This window comes from Lepidochelys kempii, chromosome 25 (genome assembly GCF_965140285.1).
Source record: "Lepidochelys kempii isolate rLepKem1 chromosome 25, rLepKem1.hap1, whole genome shotgun sequence".
Taxonomy (NCBI): Eukaryota; Metazoa; Chordata; order Testudines; family Cheloniidae; genus Lepidochelys; species Lepidochelys kempii.
In genome coordinates, this window is record NC_136404.1 from 10,259,042 (window position 1) to 10,275,832 (window position 16,791).

At 44.1% G+C, this 16,791-nt stretch overlaps 1 protein-coding gene across 1 annotated transcript in view; it reads right to left on the bottom strand.

Moving 5' to 3' along the window:
• ACSBG2 (acyl-CoA synthetase bubblegum family member 2) overlaps positions 1-16,791 on the bottom strand; it is a 37,864-nt gene that overhangs the window by 19,796 nt on the left and 1,277 nt on the right. The window contains exons 2-4 of the mRNA XM_073324354.2: positions 7,566-7,683; positions 1,497-1,576; positions 684-922 (exon numbers count right to left, since the gene is read on the bottom strand). Of these exons, the coding sequence (XP_073180455.1) occupies positions 684-922; positions 1,497-1,576; positions 7,566-7,678 (432 nt within the window). The 5' untranslated portion in view covers positions 7,679-7,683. The remainder of the gene's footprint in view (positions 1-683; positions 923-1,496; positions 1,577-7,565; positions 7,684-16,791) is intronic.

The window sequence follows — 16,791 nt, forward strand, 5'->3', positions numbered from 1 at the left end:
ATTTCTGCAAGAGGGTGGCAGACAAGACTTTTATGCTAATGAAAAGCCAAGCAGAAAGTTTTGAAGCAACTTTTCACTCTTATACAAAGGTCATTTTTCCCAGTTTGGCCATTTCCTTAATATTGAAATATTTTGATAAAACATTTCATGGACAGTAGCACACTTGCATATAGTCACATCCTTAGTTATTATAATATATTATATTGCATATAATCACATCCTTAGTTCTCATTACTTATTGCAGCAGAGAACATGCAAACAGATTGAGGCTTGGCTGGTAAGTTTGACAGTTTTGTAAGGTGGTCTTGAATGTGGGCAGGGAGGAACATTTATATAATAGATGTCTAGAATTAACCCACATTTTTAGAGTTAAAAACAGAATAAGCCAAGTTTAAATTTCTTTGAGGAATGTTACGTATATCCAAGATGAAAAACCAACTCACATGCCTCCTGAAGAGTCATCCTCTGGCACGAGCACATGAGAGGTTTCAGACAGAACAATTCAGTTAGCAAGTGTATCTCATTAAGACTCCATGATACTGAGCCACACTATCTACTGTGCCCCACCCTCTTCCTGTAAGATTAGGGTATACTTAAACATTGCCTAAGTTTCAGTGACTTAATATGGACATTACTGCAATCAGTAATAGTGGATGGGTGAATAAAAGTTCTACAAAACATACCTTTATAAAGCTTTTTGCTGCCTTCCGGCATTCCTCATAGTATTGCTTATAAGTTTGCTTTATCCACTTGTCACCCTTCTTTGATGCAAGGGCAAAATAGTTACCATATTTTTTAACAGCTTCCTGGAATACTTCATGAACAGTCTTTGGTGTCTCACTACCAATACCATGTTGATCTAGCCTCAGTTTAACTTCTCCATCCCGTCGTGTTGTCCATAGGCCTGAGGCAGGGGATGAAGCTAGTATTAAATAAATAAGGTTAGTGTAATGTCTTGCATTTAGATTTTTCCTTCTGCCACTATGAAATAAGAGGTCAGATCTGAGAGATTATACCCAAGGTATAACGTGAATTGTCACTTATTCTGTACTTTGGGCAAGTTGGCAGGTAGTTCAGATTCTATTTTAAGACTGGAGTTTTGCTGAAACCTGAACTATATTTAAGCTGTATGCAAGAGAACAAAGATGGGGAACTTGAAACCTCTCCCTCCCACTAATACTTTCACATATCCTCTAACAAGGAGGGTGCTATTCTGCCAAAAGATGCTTGTACAGGAACAGCTGGCACAAGAGGCCAAACTCATTCAGTGCCTCTGCCCCAACCCCAGCAGGGGCTTGTGTTACTACACTGTGTGCCAGTGGATATTTACCCTCCCTGAGGGCTACCACCACTGCAACCCAAGCTAAATTCAGCATGGTTTCTCAGGAGACTATCCTGCAGTTCATGTTTCTTGTTTTATGAGATACAATTTTGGAATTCAACAATTTGAAGTTTAGAGCAATGTATTAGTCTACAACAGATTCCTTTTTGCTTACCTTTGGATCTAAACATATTTAACTGAGATTCTTCAGTCTTAGTCTCTTCAGTTGTCTCAGCACTATGGTCCTCAACAGTTCTGCAAGCAATAGCAAGCACTAAGTATTGGATGTTATTTTAGTGCACTGACCTAAGTGCATAGCATATTCCCATCACAGTTCAGATATTCTCAGTTTCATAATTTCATTTTGCTAATCCCTTGATGTTAGGAGGGGGATTTTCCTACTATATTATTGGTCCCCAATATTCTGGATTTGAGTTTGTTGTTCTTTTACTGATAGTCTATGTGGGGCTAACCTAGAAAGACAGTCCCAGCCTCAAAAAGTTTACAATCTAAATCCAAAGTGTTTAACATAAGTTTGAACACAGAACTGGTTTTGACCAACATAAACTGATTACTTGCATTTCCAGGCAAGCTGTGTCTGAACTCAAGCTTAGCATCCACTGGCAGCTAGGAAGGCTGGCACAATTGAACAAAACCAAACCAACTTCCCAAGTAGTAGACTTGCAAAAGCAGATGCCAGAAGTGGAGGAGCTCTCTTCTGCTCCTTCTAGGGAGCAGGTCTTCCCTGCTTGCTACCACAGAGTGCCAATCCAGGACACTTGGCCCCAGCAGCTTTCCCTCCTTACCACTCAGATTAGTGGTCACCCAGCACTCTCTCAGGAAAGTCCCCAAGAGTCCCCAACTTCCCTCAGAAGGATTCAGCAGCCTGAAAGTAGGTAAATTTTCACAACACTACTTTTGCCCAAACTAGTATGCTTCAGCCATCGCTAGTCGGCCTGATGTGGTGGTTTCTGCTAACACCAGATGCTTCAAGAAACCCCCTCTGGTCTGGTTAGTCCATTAAGGGAAGTTTTTCCTAAATGTTATCAGTTAATGATTGGCTTTTCTCTTGAAGCATAAAGGTTATATCCTATTGCATTCTATCTTATGGAACTGTGGATCATGTGAGCCACGTAAGTCAATTTTGACTCCTACTAAGCTGTTTGCCTCAATAGTGTCTTGAGGTCTCTTCCTAGCCCACCATGCATCTCCAGTCCCTTTTAGGGCATTACCATACACACTAGTCCCCACCTCCTCCAAAAAGCCATGGAAGTAGCTTTTCACAAGTCATACAATGTTTGAGATACCTGTTATGGGATTGAAACCACCACCTAACTAGTAAACAAAAGGAGTACTAGTGGCACCTTAGAGACTGACCAATTTATTTGAGCGTAAGCTTTTGTGAGCTACAGCTCACTTCATTGGATGCATCCGATGAAGTGAGTTGTAGCTCACAAAAGCTTATGCTCAAATAAATTGGTCAGTCTAAGGTTCCACTAGTACTCCTTTTGTGTTTACGAATACAGACTAACACGGCTGCTACTGACACCTAACTAGTGTTTCACCATTTTTATGGTCTAGACTTAGTCTCTGATCACTGCCTCAAAGTTAAGTAGGCCTCACCTTGAGCTCAAACCCTATAGTTTAGGCTGCAAGTTGGTCACCAATTTGATGATTGTGACTTCTGGGGCAGCCCATGGACCAGTTGCACCAGCCACTGCTGGGGCAGTCTCAGGCCACTGCCTGCCCCCCAGCAGTGGGAGGATATTTGGTGTGGGAGGGGTGAGGGCTCTGGGCAGTGCTTACTTTGGGGCCCTTCCCAGAAGGGGCAACATGTCCATCCATCCCTCCCTCAGCTCCTAGCTCTGTGTGCTGCCTCCACCCAGAGGCACTGCCTGCACTGTTCCCAACCAATGGGAGCTATGGTGCTGGCAGCGCAGAGCTAGGAGCTTAGGGAGGGACATGTTGCTTCTGAGAAGCCAGGTTGGGAACCTGTCAGCCCCACCAACTCCCCCCACAGTGCCCCCCCGGGGCATCCTCCCCCCAGCCCTCCCCATATTTAGTCAGGGGTATAGTACAAGTCATGGGCCAAGTTTCCTCTAAGCTGCACAGCAGCCTATTAAGCTCCACACAGGTGCTCAGGGCTGCAGCAGGGAGAGATTCCTCTCCTCCCAGCCCCAGGCCTGCTGTGGCCATAGGAGAGGCACCCCCAGCCCAGGTGCTGCTGTGGGGAAAGCTTGGGGGGTCCTCTCCCCACTGTAGCCCTGGGGCAGCCTGCACCCCAGACCCCACATCCCTGGCCCCACCCCAGAGCCTGCACCCCTAGCTGTGACCAGTCCATGACTTACTAAAAATACCAGTGACTAACACAGCCTTAACCAGAGTTAGTTGAGTCATCAACCTAGAGGTTAAGGGATCATCTCATCATGGTGCTGGGCAGCAGCTCTACTCCAGGTTCAACCTTGCTAGAAGACATCTGGTAAGCACTGTCCCTTAACTTTTGTAGAAATTGGGGAGGAAGTGAACTCTACTCTCTTGGCTGCTGATAGGAATGAAGAGACTTTGTATTCTTCCTCTCCAAGACAGGTTTATCTATCAGACCTTCATTCTCTGCCCTCATTAGCCAGGTATATTTGCCATAATGAAGACTGACAGCAGTCACATACTGTTCCTTCCAGATAACCTAACTAGAAGCTGAACTCTGGCCTGGCCTTTGGGGACCCATGAACCACTCACCAGAATGAGATCTCTTGAGCTACAAGTGTAACTGTCCTGCTCGCCTAGTATTCATACAAGTGTAACTGTCCTGTATTCATATGGCTGGTGCTTGCTCCCCTGCACTGTACAACGCCATTCATACAGTCACCTTAACTCCTATTAGTCAGCCATGACTGCCAAAAAAAATATATATATAAAGCTTATTTTCCACCCTAGAAGGATTGAATATTCCCATCTATCTTGCCTTTGTTTCTCTAAAGTCTGTCACTTTGACATCACTGCAGGTCGATAGGCAGGTGAGCACTTTATGTCAGTGCTGAACCTTCACTCTTCATGAAGAGTCAGGTAGGGGGAAGAGTCCCACCTTTTGTTCTGTTAAGTACTGATCCACAGTTTAAGTCTGACTGTATCCCTCAGTGTCCACTTCTAGAAGATTGGCATTTGTTCAGAAAATACTCTGGAACTCACTAGGTTCTTATGACATCACTGAGTTCTGAATTCTAGGCTGTCCCTAGCACTAGGTATCCACTTTGACCCTACATGCAGGCAGGGTCACTTGGACACGAACTGTTGCTATAGAAATAGAAAACCTTAGCTAGATCATTGTGACATACAAGAGTCCTGGCACATGATTGGCTGTAGACAGATCTGTAGTTTCAGCTGTTGGCTTTGGTATGAGAGAATGTTGGTCCAAGGCATGTTTCTGTTTCTGATTCAGTCAGAATTTGTGTCCTTCACCCCAAACTTCTAGTTCTCCCCCTTTTGGAAGGGGAATTGAACTGTTCTGTTTAAAATGTAGTTTTCTGGAGAAACACATACTGGCATTTGAGGTGCTATGTTTATCTCATTGTAAAAATGAGCAGACTTGTTCATTATACATGAGGTGACTTAACTGGCAGTCAAGCAGATGTGGGGGGAGAAGTGTTGACATTTTACAGTTAGTACATTGTCACTGGTTTTGAATCAGTAAAGTTCAGTTCTTGTTCCCATCCCTAGAGTTCCAGGGGTGGGTGCACAACTGCTGTATTTGGAGGCGGTTCTCTCATGATCTGCCAAAATAGAAGGACTCAAACCACTGCAATTAAGTCTGAGGTAGCTATTTTGACACTGCACAATAAAACAAAGCTTGCTTCTCCCACTAGGTCTGCAATCCAGAACCAGAACAGGAGAAAGTAATCAGTCTGTCTCTTAACCTTGCTCAGCAAGCTATGGAGTCTTAACTGCGGGGCCAGCATAAAGTATGCTTATCAATTTGCACTTCTGTTGACAGATTGGCATGAATAACTGTCACTATTAAGTGTTCATTTTGCTGAAGTGTTTGTGCATTTGTGAGAGTAGTTTAGGAGGTTAAAGCAAGGGGAGGGGGGAGATAGACTAAGGACTGCTTTAATCAGGCAGATCAGTACATAAAACTGAAGACCAATGAGAGGTTGCAGAAACTTCACTACTCACTAGGGCATTTGGTAGCTGTAAGCTAGCAGAGGATAAATACTGAAATGGATGCAGAACCACTGAAAAGTCAGACTGGTCAGTCTTACTGAATCTTATGGATCAAACAGTAAAGCCACATCATTAAGAAAATAGAGGAGCAGTGTTGCAGTATTTGCAAATGGTAAAATTTACTCTATTAGCAGTACAATGAGGTTGCTTATTATTGGAAGGAAGTTTGGGAAACTATCACAGGGCTAAGAGGTACCAACTTTTTAACATGGTTTGGTATTCACTAGCAAGATGTGGGTGGTTTTTCTAGCAGGTTGTGGCACTGGAGTACAAACACTTCCACAAACAATGCTACCACCACAACACAAGCTTTCCTTTTGATTTACCTGGAGATTCAGGCTATTTTCCCACACCAGGTCAAAAGTGGTTTTCTTCATGTGTTTCAAATAAAGAGACAAGATCTTAGGCTGAGAGCCTCTGGAGAGTTTGGCACCTAAATCCCACTAATTTCATTGGATTGGGGAGCCTAATTCTTAGGCTCCTTTTTAAAAAAAGAGGATCCCAATTTCTCCAGCAGCAGTTGGTTTGACAAGGCTCTTATGCTATAGTTATGCAGGAGCAAGTGTGAATGAAATGTTATTGCTTAAATCACCTTAAGCCATAACTGAAGATATCTTTTTGCAAGACATTCCCTATTGGCTAGGGTTCAAGGCTATACACAAATCTTTGTTCCAGGCCATCTAAATTAGGGAGGGTTTTATGGGCCATGGAGCAAGAGACTATAGCTGGTCAGGTGAACCTATGGAGTTCTCTCCTCCCCAAACACTGCAGAAAAATGACTGACAGGGAAGCAAAGGAAAGCCACAAGAGTGATCACATGACCTTCCCCAGCAGTATGGTTTGGGTACCCAGGGCAGCCAGCAGAGATGTAAATCACTGTGGGGCAGGGGAAGACCTGGCTAATGGTTTCTACCTTGCATCTGGCTCAGCTGCTAATCCTGGCTAGGCTGGGGAGGACAGGACTTCCTCTTCCCCCACATGGCAGCTGGGTCAGACCCACCCAAAGATTTCTCATCCAGCTGCAGGAAGCTCTGCAAACTTCCCCTGCTTCCTACACTCATCATTCCTCAGCTGCAAGGGGAGGGATCCCTGTACAGGGAAATGCTCCACCATCTGCCCAACCCCCATGCATCCAGACAGTCCCATTCCCCCTGCATCTGGACCACCCTGTTGAGCTACCTGCACCCCCACCCTACTGAGCCCCAACCATCTTCACTTGGGACTTCCTGCAGGGGCTCCATCACCATTGCACCCAGACCCCCACCCCAACAAGCCCATGCACCCAGATTCCTCATTTTGCCCCACACAACCCTCAACCCACACCTGGATTCCCCCCTACACTAAGTCCCTCCACTCTTGGATCCTGCCTTGCTGAGCCTGCCCGCCCACACCTGGCATGGAGGGGAAGGTCCCTGGGGTGTTTCTGGGGCAGGCCTGGTCCTTGTGCAGTGTCAGGGTTGGGTGCAGCCACACCACTGAGTGTGTTTTCTCGGGGGGGGGGAAGGGGGGAGCTGCACAGTGATCTCCCATCTCTGGGCAGCCAATCTTTTATAGTTTTCCCCATGGGCTGTAAGAGATACATAGCTCTACATGGTCTACTTTGACCAAAATCCCCCTTACTTCCCTCATATGTGGCACAAACAAGATGTACTTTCCTACATTTGGAAATTTCCCTGCAGACACCCAATATTCTGTTTGCAGTATAGCAACATTCCATAATATAGAAGTGCTAAGTATCGGCCCATGCCTTTCTACGGACAAGTTTAAATTCTGCCAGAGTTAACATTAAATGCATACTTTTATAAGAAGTTCAGTCTGCCTGTACAGAATGCTTTTTGAACACAAGCTAAACGCAGTGTATTTCAGAAGCTAGTCACCGCACTAAAAGCGAGTTCTATTCTGCTCTTTTCCTTCCTCACAGCATTAGATTTTAATAGTACAAGCCCATGTGAATGTAGATCATAGAAACTATTCTAGTTAATCAAATGGAAATTAATCTAAAAATTCTTAAAGAAACTGGACAAACCTGGATGGAGAGGTCACCAAGACATCACTAAGAGACACCCCACATGGTACTGGAACTTCTGAGTTAGGGGCTGAATCTGCCAATACAGTACCCATTTCTGATTCAGACAGCATTGTCCCTGCAAAAGTTTAAAATGACAAAGTGATAGTTTAAAACTGCTTTAAGGAAACCACTTATCAACATTGTTATCTGAACAAGCCCATTCAAACAACTGTCACTGAAAGCAGCAATATTTGTATTTGCAAAGAATAAAATAAGATTCTTTATCTGGTCCAGTACTAGGATGGTGCTAGATATAGAATATATATATTATGAGATTTGTTAGTTGTCAGATTTTCCCAATTCATTTTTAAAAGTATGGTCTATAGTTGACCTGCTTACAATTTTGAACATCTCATAAAAAGGTTCTCATTTATATCCTATGCTATTTAGCCAGAAATAATGAATTTAGATCTTAACCCCCAAAAACCCAACCACCATCACAGAATTATGGTTTAGAATCTCAGTGCATTTTCTGTGCCTTTGTTCAATCCTCTTCCTCTGCAGTCTATCAGCATGAGCACAGATGTGTAACATCCTTTATTTTTTTTAAACTAGCACCTACCAGGAAGAGCTGTAACATCTTAGGTCATGTGTTCTCTGCATTGCAATTGGAAGTAGCCCATCACCCCACTTTTCTCCTTATATAGAAAGACTGATCATGTGTTTGTTCCTCCTTCCCCTGCAACACCAGCACATGCAATTACTTTCTTAGAGGATGCTGGATAGTTTCCTTTTTCCTGCCTGGAACATGTCCACAAAAACTGTGATGTGGTCACAGGAACAGGGTTACTATGCTACAGACAGTCAAGTATCTATTATATTTGAACACAAAGTAGGCACAGTTTATTTTTATATGAATGACAGTTCAGTAGCTGCCTTCTTCCTGAGTGGGTTTCATAGTCAGCATTAAGTGAATGTATCACTATTGTGTCTTAAAGGTTGAGTTTGTTCATCTAAAATTAACCTAATGCTAGAAGAAATGTCAGTATATAGTCCTCAAACTCAGGATAGTTGGGTTGGGCTTGGCTTTATTTGCCCGGAAGAGAATCACCCTATAAACAGGAAGGAAAACACATTCTTGTTAACTCCTTTAAGAGGCATAGTTCACCATACTATTTTTTTATTTCTTTTAACAGGACAGACATTGCAATAACTTTAAAGTGGTCAATAAAAGGCACTATAACCTAAAAATCCAATAAATGGGTTTAGGTTAAGGGCTGGTTGCTTTCCTCTAGCTAGTCATGAAGCAGAGAGTCTGCTGAACTGTGGGGTGAGAGAAGAGAGTAATAGCAGCTCTGAATCATTTTGCTGCATCAGAACAACTCTTCAAAATATATTGCGTGGCTGCTTCACCATGGCCAATCTATAGTATGCTAGACTCTTATCCCAGTAGAAAATTCTTACAGATGTTCAGTGATAGGAGGGTAGTCAAGCCACCAGTGTAGGAGATAAGGGGAGACAATATGGGAATTCTCTGAAATATTTATTATGAAGCCTTTGTGCCTCTGTTTCCCCTCTGCACTTTGCATTGTAAAAAAGTGCAAGTCTCCTGCTAAGACAGTGCAGGAAGCATGAAGTAGGAGTGTCACCTAGTGGTCTGAGTGGAAGAGCTAAGTCATTAAAGACCGGCTCAAACTGACCCCAAATCAAATCAGAACATCCAGCAAGACTAAGGCCTGGTCTACACTGCCATGTTAGGTCCAATTTAAAAGGACTGCGTCCACACAGCCAAGCCCGTTCCATCAGCCTAAAGGGCTCTTAAAATAAACTTCTGTACTCCTCCCTGATGAAGGGAGTAGTGCTAAAAATTGACCTTGCTGGGTCAAATTTGGGATAGTACAGATGCAAATCGATGGTATTGCACTCCAGGAGCTACCCCAGAGTGCTCCATTGTGACTGCTTGGGACAGCACTTTGAACTCTGATGCACTAGCCAGGTACACAGGAAGAGTCCTAGGAACTTTTGAATTTCATTTCCTGTTTGGTCAGCATGGCAAACTCAGCAGTACAGGTGACCATGCAGTCCCCCCAGAATTGTAGAGTGTAGACTGTTTCTAGGCTCCCCCTATCATCTCCATCCCTGAGGAGATCGCAGGTGGGAAGGCGGGGGTGGGGGAGCACTCATGACGACATGTTTTCCAAGCTCATGCAGTCCCCCCGCACTGATCATGCATTAAGCTGTGCCCTGAGATATTCAGTGGCAGAGGCCAGAAAGAATTCAGTGAGTGTGAAGAGCGGAGGCAGGACATGATGCTCGGCTAATAGGAAAGCCAACAAGAGCACAGACCCCTGCTGCATCCACTGTATAACCGCCTACCCTCCTCCCCATGTTCCATAGCTGCCTCACCCAGACACCCAAGAATGTGGGGAGGGGAAGGAGAAGACTCCAGGCACCCAGTCATTCCACTGGAGAGGATGACCCAAGCAACAGAAGGCTGTCAAACAGTTTGATTTTGAGTGTTCCTACAATAAGCAATGTGGCCTTGTCCTTCCCTCCTCCCTTACCCCACTCAGGCTACCCTGTCAGGTTTTTTTTGTTTTGCTTAATAAGGAAAGAATAGTTTCAAAACAATAGTTACTTTATTTCAAAGGGGGGAGGGTGGTTGGCTTACAGTGTATTAAAAACAAAGGGCAGGTTTGCATCAAGGAGAAACACACAACTGTCACACTGAAGCCTGGCCAGTCATGAAACTGGTTTTCAAAGCCTCTCTGATGTGCAGCGTGCCTTGCTGTGCTCTTCTAAATGCCCTGGTGTCTGGTTGCTCAAAATTGGACACCAGGCAATTGGCCTCAACCTCTCACCCTGCCATAAATGTCTTCCCCCTTACTCAGATATTATGGAGCAAACAGCAACAATGGGAATGTTGGTTGTGCTGAGGTCTGACCTAGTCAGCAAACAGCATCAGTGAGCTTTTAAACATCTAAAGGCACATTCTGCACTTGCTCAACCTATAGTTTAACTGCTCCTTACTACTGTCCAGGCTTCATGAGCCATGGGAGCAAGGGGTAGGCTTGACTGCACAGTGCTGCCAGCTGGGAGAGCCTCCAACTCGCATTATATTCCAGGCAGGACTGAATCTCCATGAGACAAAACTTGGAGAATGACCTGGAGTGTCTGGTTCCCATTCAGTGCTCTAAGAGGAGGATAGCCATGTCTGTCCAGGCACCCTGATCAACCCCACCAAGGTCTGCCAGGAGCACCCAGGAGATGGATGGCTCAGTCCTACTGCCCACCATCTTCCGCAAAGGCAAGGAGCTGCTGCTGCGTTACACATTTCCTTACATGGTATCATTTAGAACATCTAGTCACTTGTTCACACACTAGTTACAAATATTTAGGTATTAACTTACCTAGCTTAGTGAAAACTCATTTTAAAAGGTTACCATAGTTGCTAATTGTCACACAACTGTTAGTAAATGGCTTGGCTGCCCTTGTATACATTCTTAATATGTTCATTCAAGACAGACTCAGCCTCCATTTCATTTAGCATAAGTAGTTGCTTAAACAAAATTTGTTAATGTTTAGCCATTGGATTGGGTAACTGAATATAGAGACTTTGTCTGCACTACCACTTTTGTTGGTAAAACTTGTGTCAGTCATAGGTATGAAAAACCACCTCTCAGAGATAATTTGCTGGCAAAAGTGCTGGTGTGGGCAATGTTATGTCAGCAGGAGAGGCTCTTCTTTTGGCAAAGAGCAGCTACACAGGAGACCTTACAGTGGTACAGCTGTGCTGCTGTAATGTCTGTAGTTACTTAATGTAAGTGAATCTTGTACAATGACCTGGTCAGTTGTTCCTGGTGTCCTAGTGGGGGAGCCAGCTGTGGTCACTCAATTAGGGTGAACTGCAAAGAATGGGGCAGACAATCCCCAAAAAGCTGGTGGATATTCCAATACTTAAATTCACCAATCCAGCACAGCTTATTTATTACCTTACTGGTTACTCAAGTCTAAAGAGTAACCTTAAAGTGATCCAGCATCAGGCCCCCATCCAGGTATGCATGTCAAATATTTCATCATGTAAAAGAACAGGTTCTATCAGTCCCAAAGGATTGGACAGTTTACCTCCCAAGTTAATGAAGGTTTCAGAGCTTACCCAAATATACATGACAACCAATTCTTATTTAAACTAAAAATTAAACAAAAAAGAATGTGGTTAAAAGATCACTATACATACACAGACAGGAGTTCAATTCATTGAGTTTCAGATTCACAGCAGAGATGGTGAGCTTTGTAGTAGCAAAGACTGTTGATTACATGGTCCACCCTACTCATATATAGGTAAATACGCAAACATTATCTCCCCACATGTCTTCTCTGGGTTATTCATTTTACTGGATGTTTAACCCTTTCTAGCCATGGGTCAGTTGTCAAGGCTGGTTTTAAGGTTCAATAGTCTACAACCCCCCCCCACCCCTCCCCAACTGGAAGCATGTTAACAGGTCACTCCACCTTGAAATGTGTTAAATACTTATGCTAAACAATCTGTTCCACCTTACATTTAGCTGTGACACTTCGATTAAGTTTCCCAGCTCTAGGGTATGCCTTAACATGGCTGTGTAAGCTCTGCCGGGGCAGCGCTTTAACATGGCTGTGTAGTCTTGGCTCCACTACTGGGGGAGAGCTCTGCCAGCGCTGTAATAAAGCCACCTCTATGAGGGGAAGGGCTCCCAGCACTGTAGCACTGTCTATACAGCCACTTTACAGCACTGAAACTTGCATCGCTCAGGGGTACCTATACTGTAAGTGCTACATCAGTAGCATCAGTGGAGCTGCGCTGCTGTAGTGTCTCTAGTCAAGATGCTCTATGCTAGGGTTGGCAAACTGTGGCTCTTTTACTGTTAAAGTGCAGCTTGCAACCCCCCCACCCCACCTACCAGACTGGGGGAGCAGCTTGGGACCTCTGCTTTTCAGTGAGGTGGTGGACGTAGGGGCTGCTGCCCAGCATGGAGTGGGAGTCTCAGGGCTTCTGCCCTGCAGGGGCTCAGGGCTTCAGCAGGAGCGAGGCTGAAGTCCCATCAGGTGTCTCCCACAGGGCTCATGCCCTGAGCCCTGGCTGGCATGCCCTGGCCTTTGAACTTCTGAAGATGGTTGTATGTGGCTCAGAGGGTCTGTAAGTCTGGCCACCCCTACTCTATGCAGATGAGAGAGCGTGTGCATGCTCTCCCACTGGCATAATAAATCCACCTCTGTGAGAGGTAGTAGCTATGTCGGCAGAAGCAGCTCTCCTGCTGATATAGCATGGTCCACACTGATGCTTACGGAAATGTAAGTCAAGGGTTCTCAAACGGTGGGTCACCACCCCATTTTAATGGGGTCACCAAGGCTGGTATTAAACTTGCTGGGGCCTAGGGCCAAAGCCCCACCACCCAGGACTGAAGCTAAAGTCAGAGCCCCACCACCTGGGGCCAAAGCTTGAGGGCTTCAGCCCAGGGAAGGGAGGGGGTGGCTAAGGTTATATGCCCCTGCCCAGGGCAGAAGCCCTTGAGCTTTGGTCCCCCCTTCTGGGGTCATGTAGTAATTTTTGTCAGAAGGGGGAACGGTGTCACAGTGCAATGAAGTTTGAGAACAGCTGGTGTAACTTACATTGCTTGAGGGGGTTGGCTTATTCACACCCTACCCTGAGCTACATAAGTTATAAGTGGTAGCATAGATCTGGTCCCAGACCTGGAGAAGAGCTCTGTGTAAGCTTGTGTGTCTCATCAACAGAAGTTGGTCCAATTAAGAGATACTACCTCACCCACCTAGTCTCTCTAATATCCTGGGATTGACACAGCAACAAACATTGGATGCTGGAGCAGAAAGTCTAACTTTAAAAAGTACTCTGGAAATATTTCTGAAACAACTGAACACACTGAAAATAGAAGCTGCACCAGACAGGATAATTTCCGCAAGTCAGCTTCTCTTGGTCAAAAGTGAACTAACTGATGTCCCTTAGTCTAATATTGGAACTTTAGTACAGTTAATATTTCAGTAACATCACTTCAGAGACTGTACTATTTGAACAAGAGAGAGACTATTTGGTGATTGTATTAAAATTAATTTGGCCTTAATGTTTAGAGCAGGCTGTACCTTTACAAAAAAAGGCAGGGAGTAGAGGTTTCAGATTACATGGTTTCTAGTGCAGGAGTACTTTATATTTATGGTTTTAAATCTTGATCTCCTTGTGCAGAAGGCACTGACTTAGAGGAAGCTAAGTAAGACTATTTTCTTGAACATGACCCTAATGGGTGGAGGAAGGGGAGCATGGATTTCAAATGATTTTTCCTGCAATTTCCTGCCATGTACTGGAGAGTTGCTTACATATGGGAAATAGCGTGACTTACTACAGCTTCCTCACTATCTCTCTCAAAGGTTCTTTGTTTTACAGCAGAGGGGTGTCAAACAAAGATAGTTTTGTTACCATAATTATAGTTGACATTTAAACATAATTATGCTTGAAAAAAGCTAAGCTTCAGGTTAAACAGATTGCATCTACATGGGAAACTTTGCTAAAATTCCCCACCAGCATACCTTTACCAGTAGGCTATTTTCTGTTTGTGCATTTGATAGCACATTAGATGGGGTAATGCAAGTTTGACTGGTTTCAGAGTAGCAGCTGTGTTAGTCTGTATCCACAAAAAGAACACAAGTACGTGTGGCACCTTAAAGACTAAAATTTGAGCATAAGCTCAAAATAAGTTTGAATATATAGTCAGTTTCCCTTTGTTTGACTGGGGTTCCCCCCACCCTCACCACACAGTGAGAAGCCACTTTTTCAAGCATGATGCTACAATTTTGAAACCACAAAAGTTGACAGGACCAGAGTGTTGGTGTAGTATTCAAGACTATCCCTTTAACCTGAGTTTTTAAACTGACTGAATTTCAAGTCAACAGTACCCCACTGAATCTTTAAGGTAATTTTAAGCTAGTTTCTACTAATCAGAAATTTACTTCATTGTAGCTATATTTCACCAGGAGGGAGATGGAGAAATACAGGAGACAGGGAAATATAGGTAGGCAGCTAGCTGCTGCTGCTTAGGGAAGAGTAATAGATGTAAACCTCTCCTCCCCCCTCTAAACATTTAATCTTCTTTATTCCTGCCCAGAATGGGAACTGGAAATTTATCCAGCCCTTTCTGGGTGCCAGAATTCTCAATGGACTTCTGACCAGATGCTAAAACCTGTTTTATTGTACATGAGAATTTTTGTGAGGGTAGGCAGAGAAATGTATTCATTTTTCAGTACAGAACTGTAGGTTGAAAAGGACAGAATTCACTGCAGGTATCCAGAACACAAGTGGAACTGGCTAGATATGCAGCCTGAACTCTCCACCACTTAAATTTGGTGAGCCATCACAGCAAGTGTAGTAATTTTTGTTCACTAGTTAAGGCTACACTAGTTATAAATTAGTAGGAGCTGGTTAAGATTCCTCTCTCATTTAACTGTGTTTTTAGCTTTAGTGTATAAATCTGATCTCAAATCTAGAACAGTTGTAGTCCATGGAACACTGGTGATCTGTTGAGACTGCATAGTCACAGGTTTCCAACTTCCCTTGTAGCCATCTGCTAAGCCACCTTGCTTCCACAGAACAAGGTTAGAGCAGTTTCTGTATTTGCCACAGGGGTGTTTTGATAATTACTGGCAGATATGGTGGTCCATGCTACTGCCGAAAACAGAAGGGGTGGTGTTCCATATGGCACAATTATGATGTGAACCACCTCATGAAAAATTCAGAAACCCTGAACTAGATACTACTGTGATCATTCTATATAGCGATCCTACTTGACATCTGGATTTAACTGACATAATATAGTTTAGGAAAATGTGGAGTTTGTTACTGAATGGACACAGGACATTTAAAAATCCTGGTATGAACTATTAGTTTTTTGTGGCTGCAGAATGTTCTGATGTCTTATACCAATGTTAGTCATTTCAGCACCGTTTTCCTAACACTGCAGGCTCCCTCTACAGCATCATGCAAGTGTAACCTGATTATTTCAGCCAATAGACATGTTACAAGTCATCATTTTGACACATGATAGTCTCAAGACACTGAATGAGTAAGCTTAGAGGTTATCAGAGAACATTAACCTGTTGCAGAGGTCACAAGTGCACTTCTTCCTGTCGAGGCAGACAGCAGAGGTACTATGAGTTACTCACACAGATGGAAACACACTGAAAACAGTTTAATACTGATGAAAGTATAGAGCACTGTTTACAGTTTATAGCCATCAGCTTTTCCACAGGAAGTTATGTATGTGGCAGGAAGTCTACTGCTGATTCTTTGATACACAGCTATATTGATCTTGTTTCAATAGAGGCAGATGAGATCTCTCCTCTAGGGTCTACCATAGCACCAAACATTTTTTGTCCAGAACTGGAAATAGGCAGTTAAAATATGCACCAGTTTCTGAAGTATACTGGCAGTTTTTACAAGACAGCCACAGAAGAAAGGGTATAATATATACAAAGCACAATCTACATCATTTGTGCAGCAGGAAGTTCCTCAGCATTGGAAGATGCTTTTCAAAATCTGATCAGATCTCACATTTGATGAGGTCAGCTCCAGTACCAATTAAGACTATGGAATACATTAAGATTTTAGTTCAGAAAAATCAGAGAAACATGAAGTCTTTTTAAACAACTTTGTCACATTTTTAGAGAGACGTGAGACACAAGTGACCAGCCCTCACGCAGGCATAGCGTTGTATTAATATTTGCTTAAGGAAGTGTCAACAAAACAAAGGTCTAGAAACTAGGTGACAACTACAAACATCCTGGCAGATTTCAAATGTAAGGGAACAGACTAACGTTCTTGTAGCTAGGAGGACTTTTACCTGCCGGGGGGGCCTCTGAGCAAGCACACATCAGAAACGCACTAATAAGCGGCCAAACGCTCACTCTTTGCGCCATGGGGGGGGGGGGGGGGGGGGAGAAAGAGGAGACCAAAAGAGAAAATGGAAATTCCAGTTCTCCCCTTAGACACAAAACCTCAAGTGCCCCAGATGACGTGTCTCTTACCCCCCCCCCCCCCCAGGGCCGCCCGCCCCGCGCCCTCAGAGGGGAAACCCAATACGTGGCACGGGTGCTGCGCTTTTCCGTCCATAAAGCGCCCTCCAGCCATGAGCTCATTGAGGAAGCTGCCGTCCACCCAGGCCCTCACTCCGCTGGGGGGAAGTGGGGGGGGGGGCGGTGAGGCACC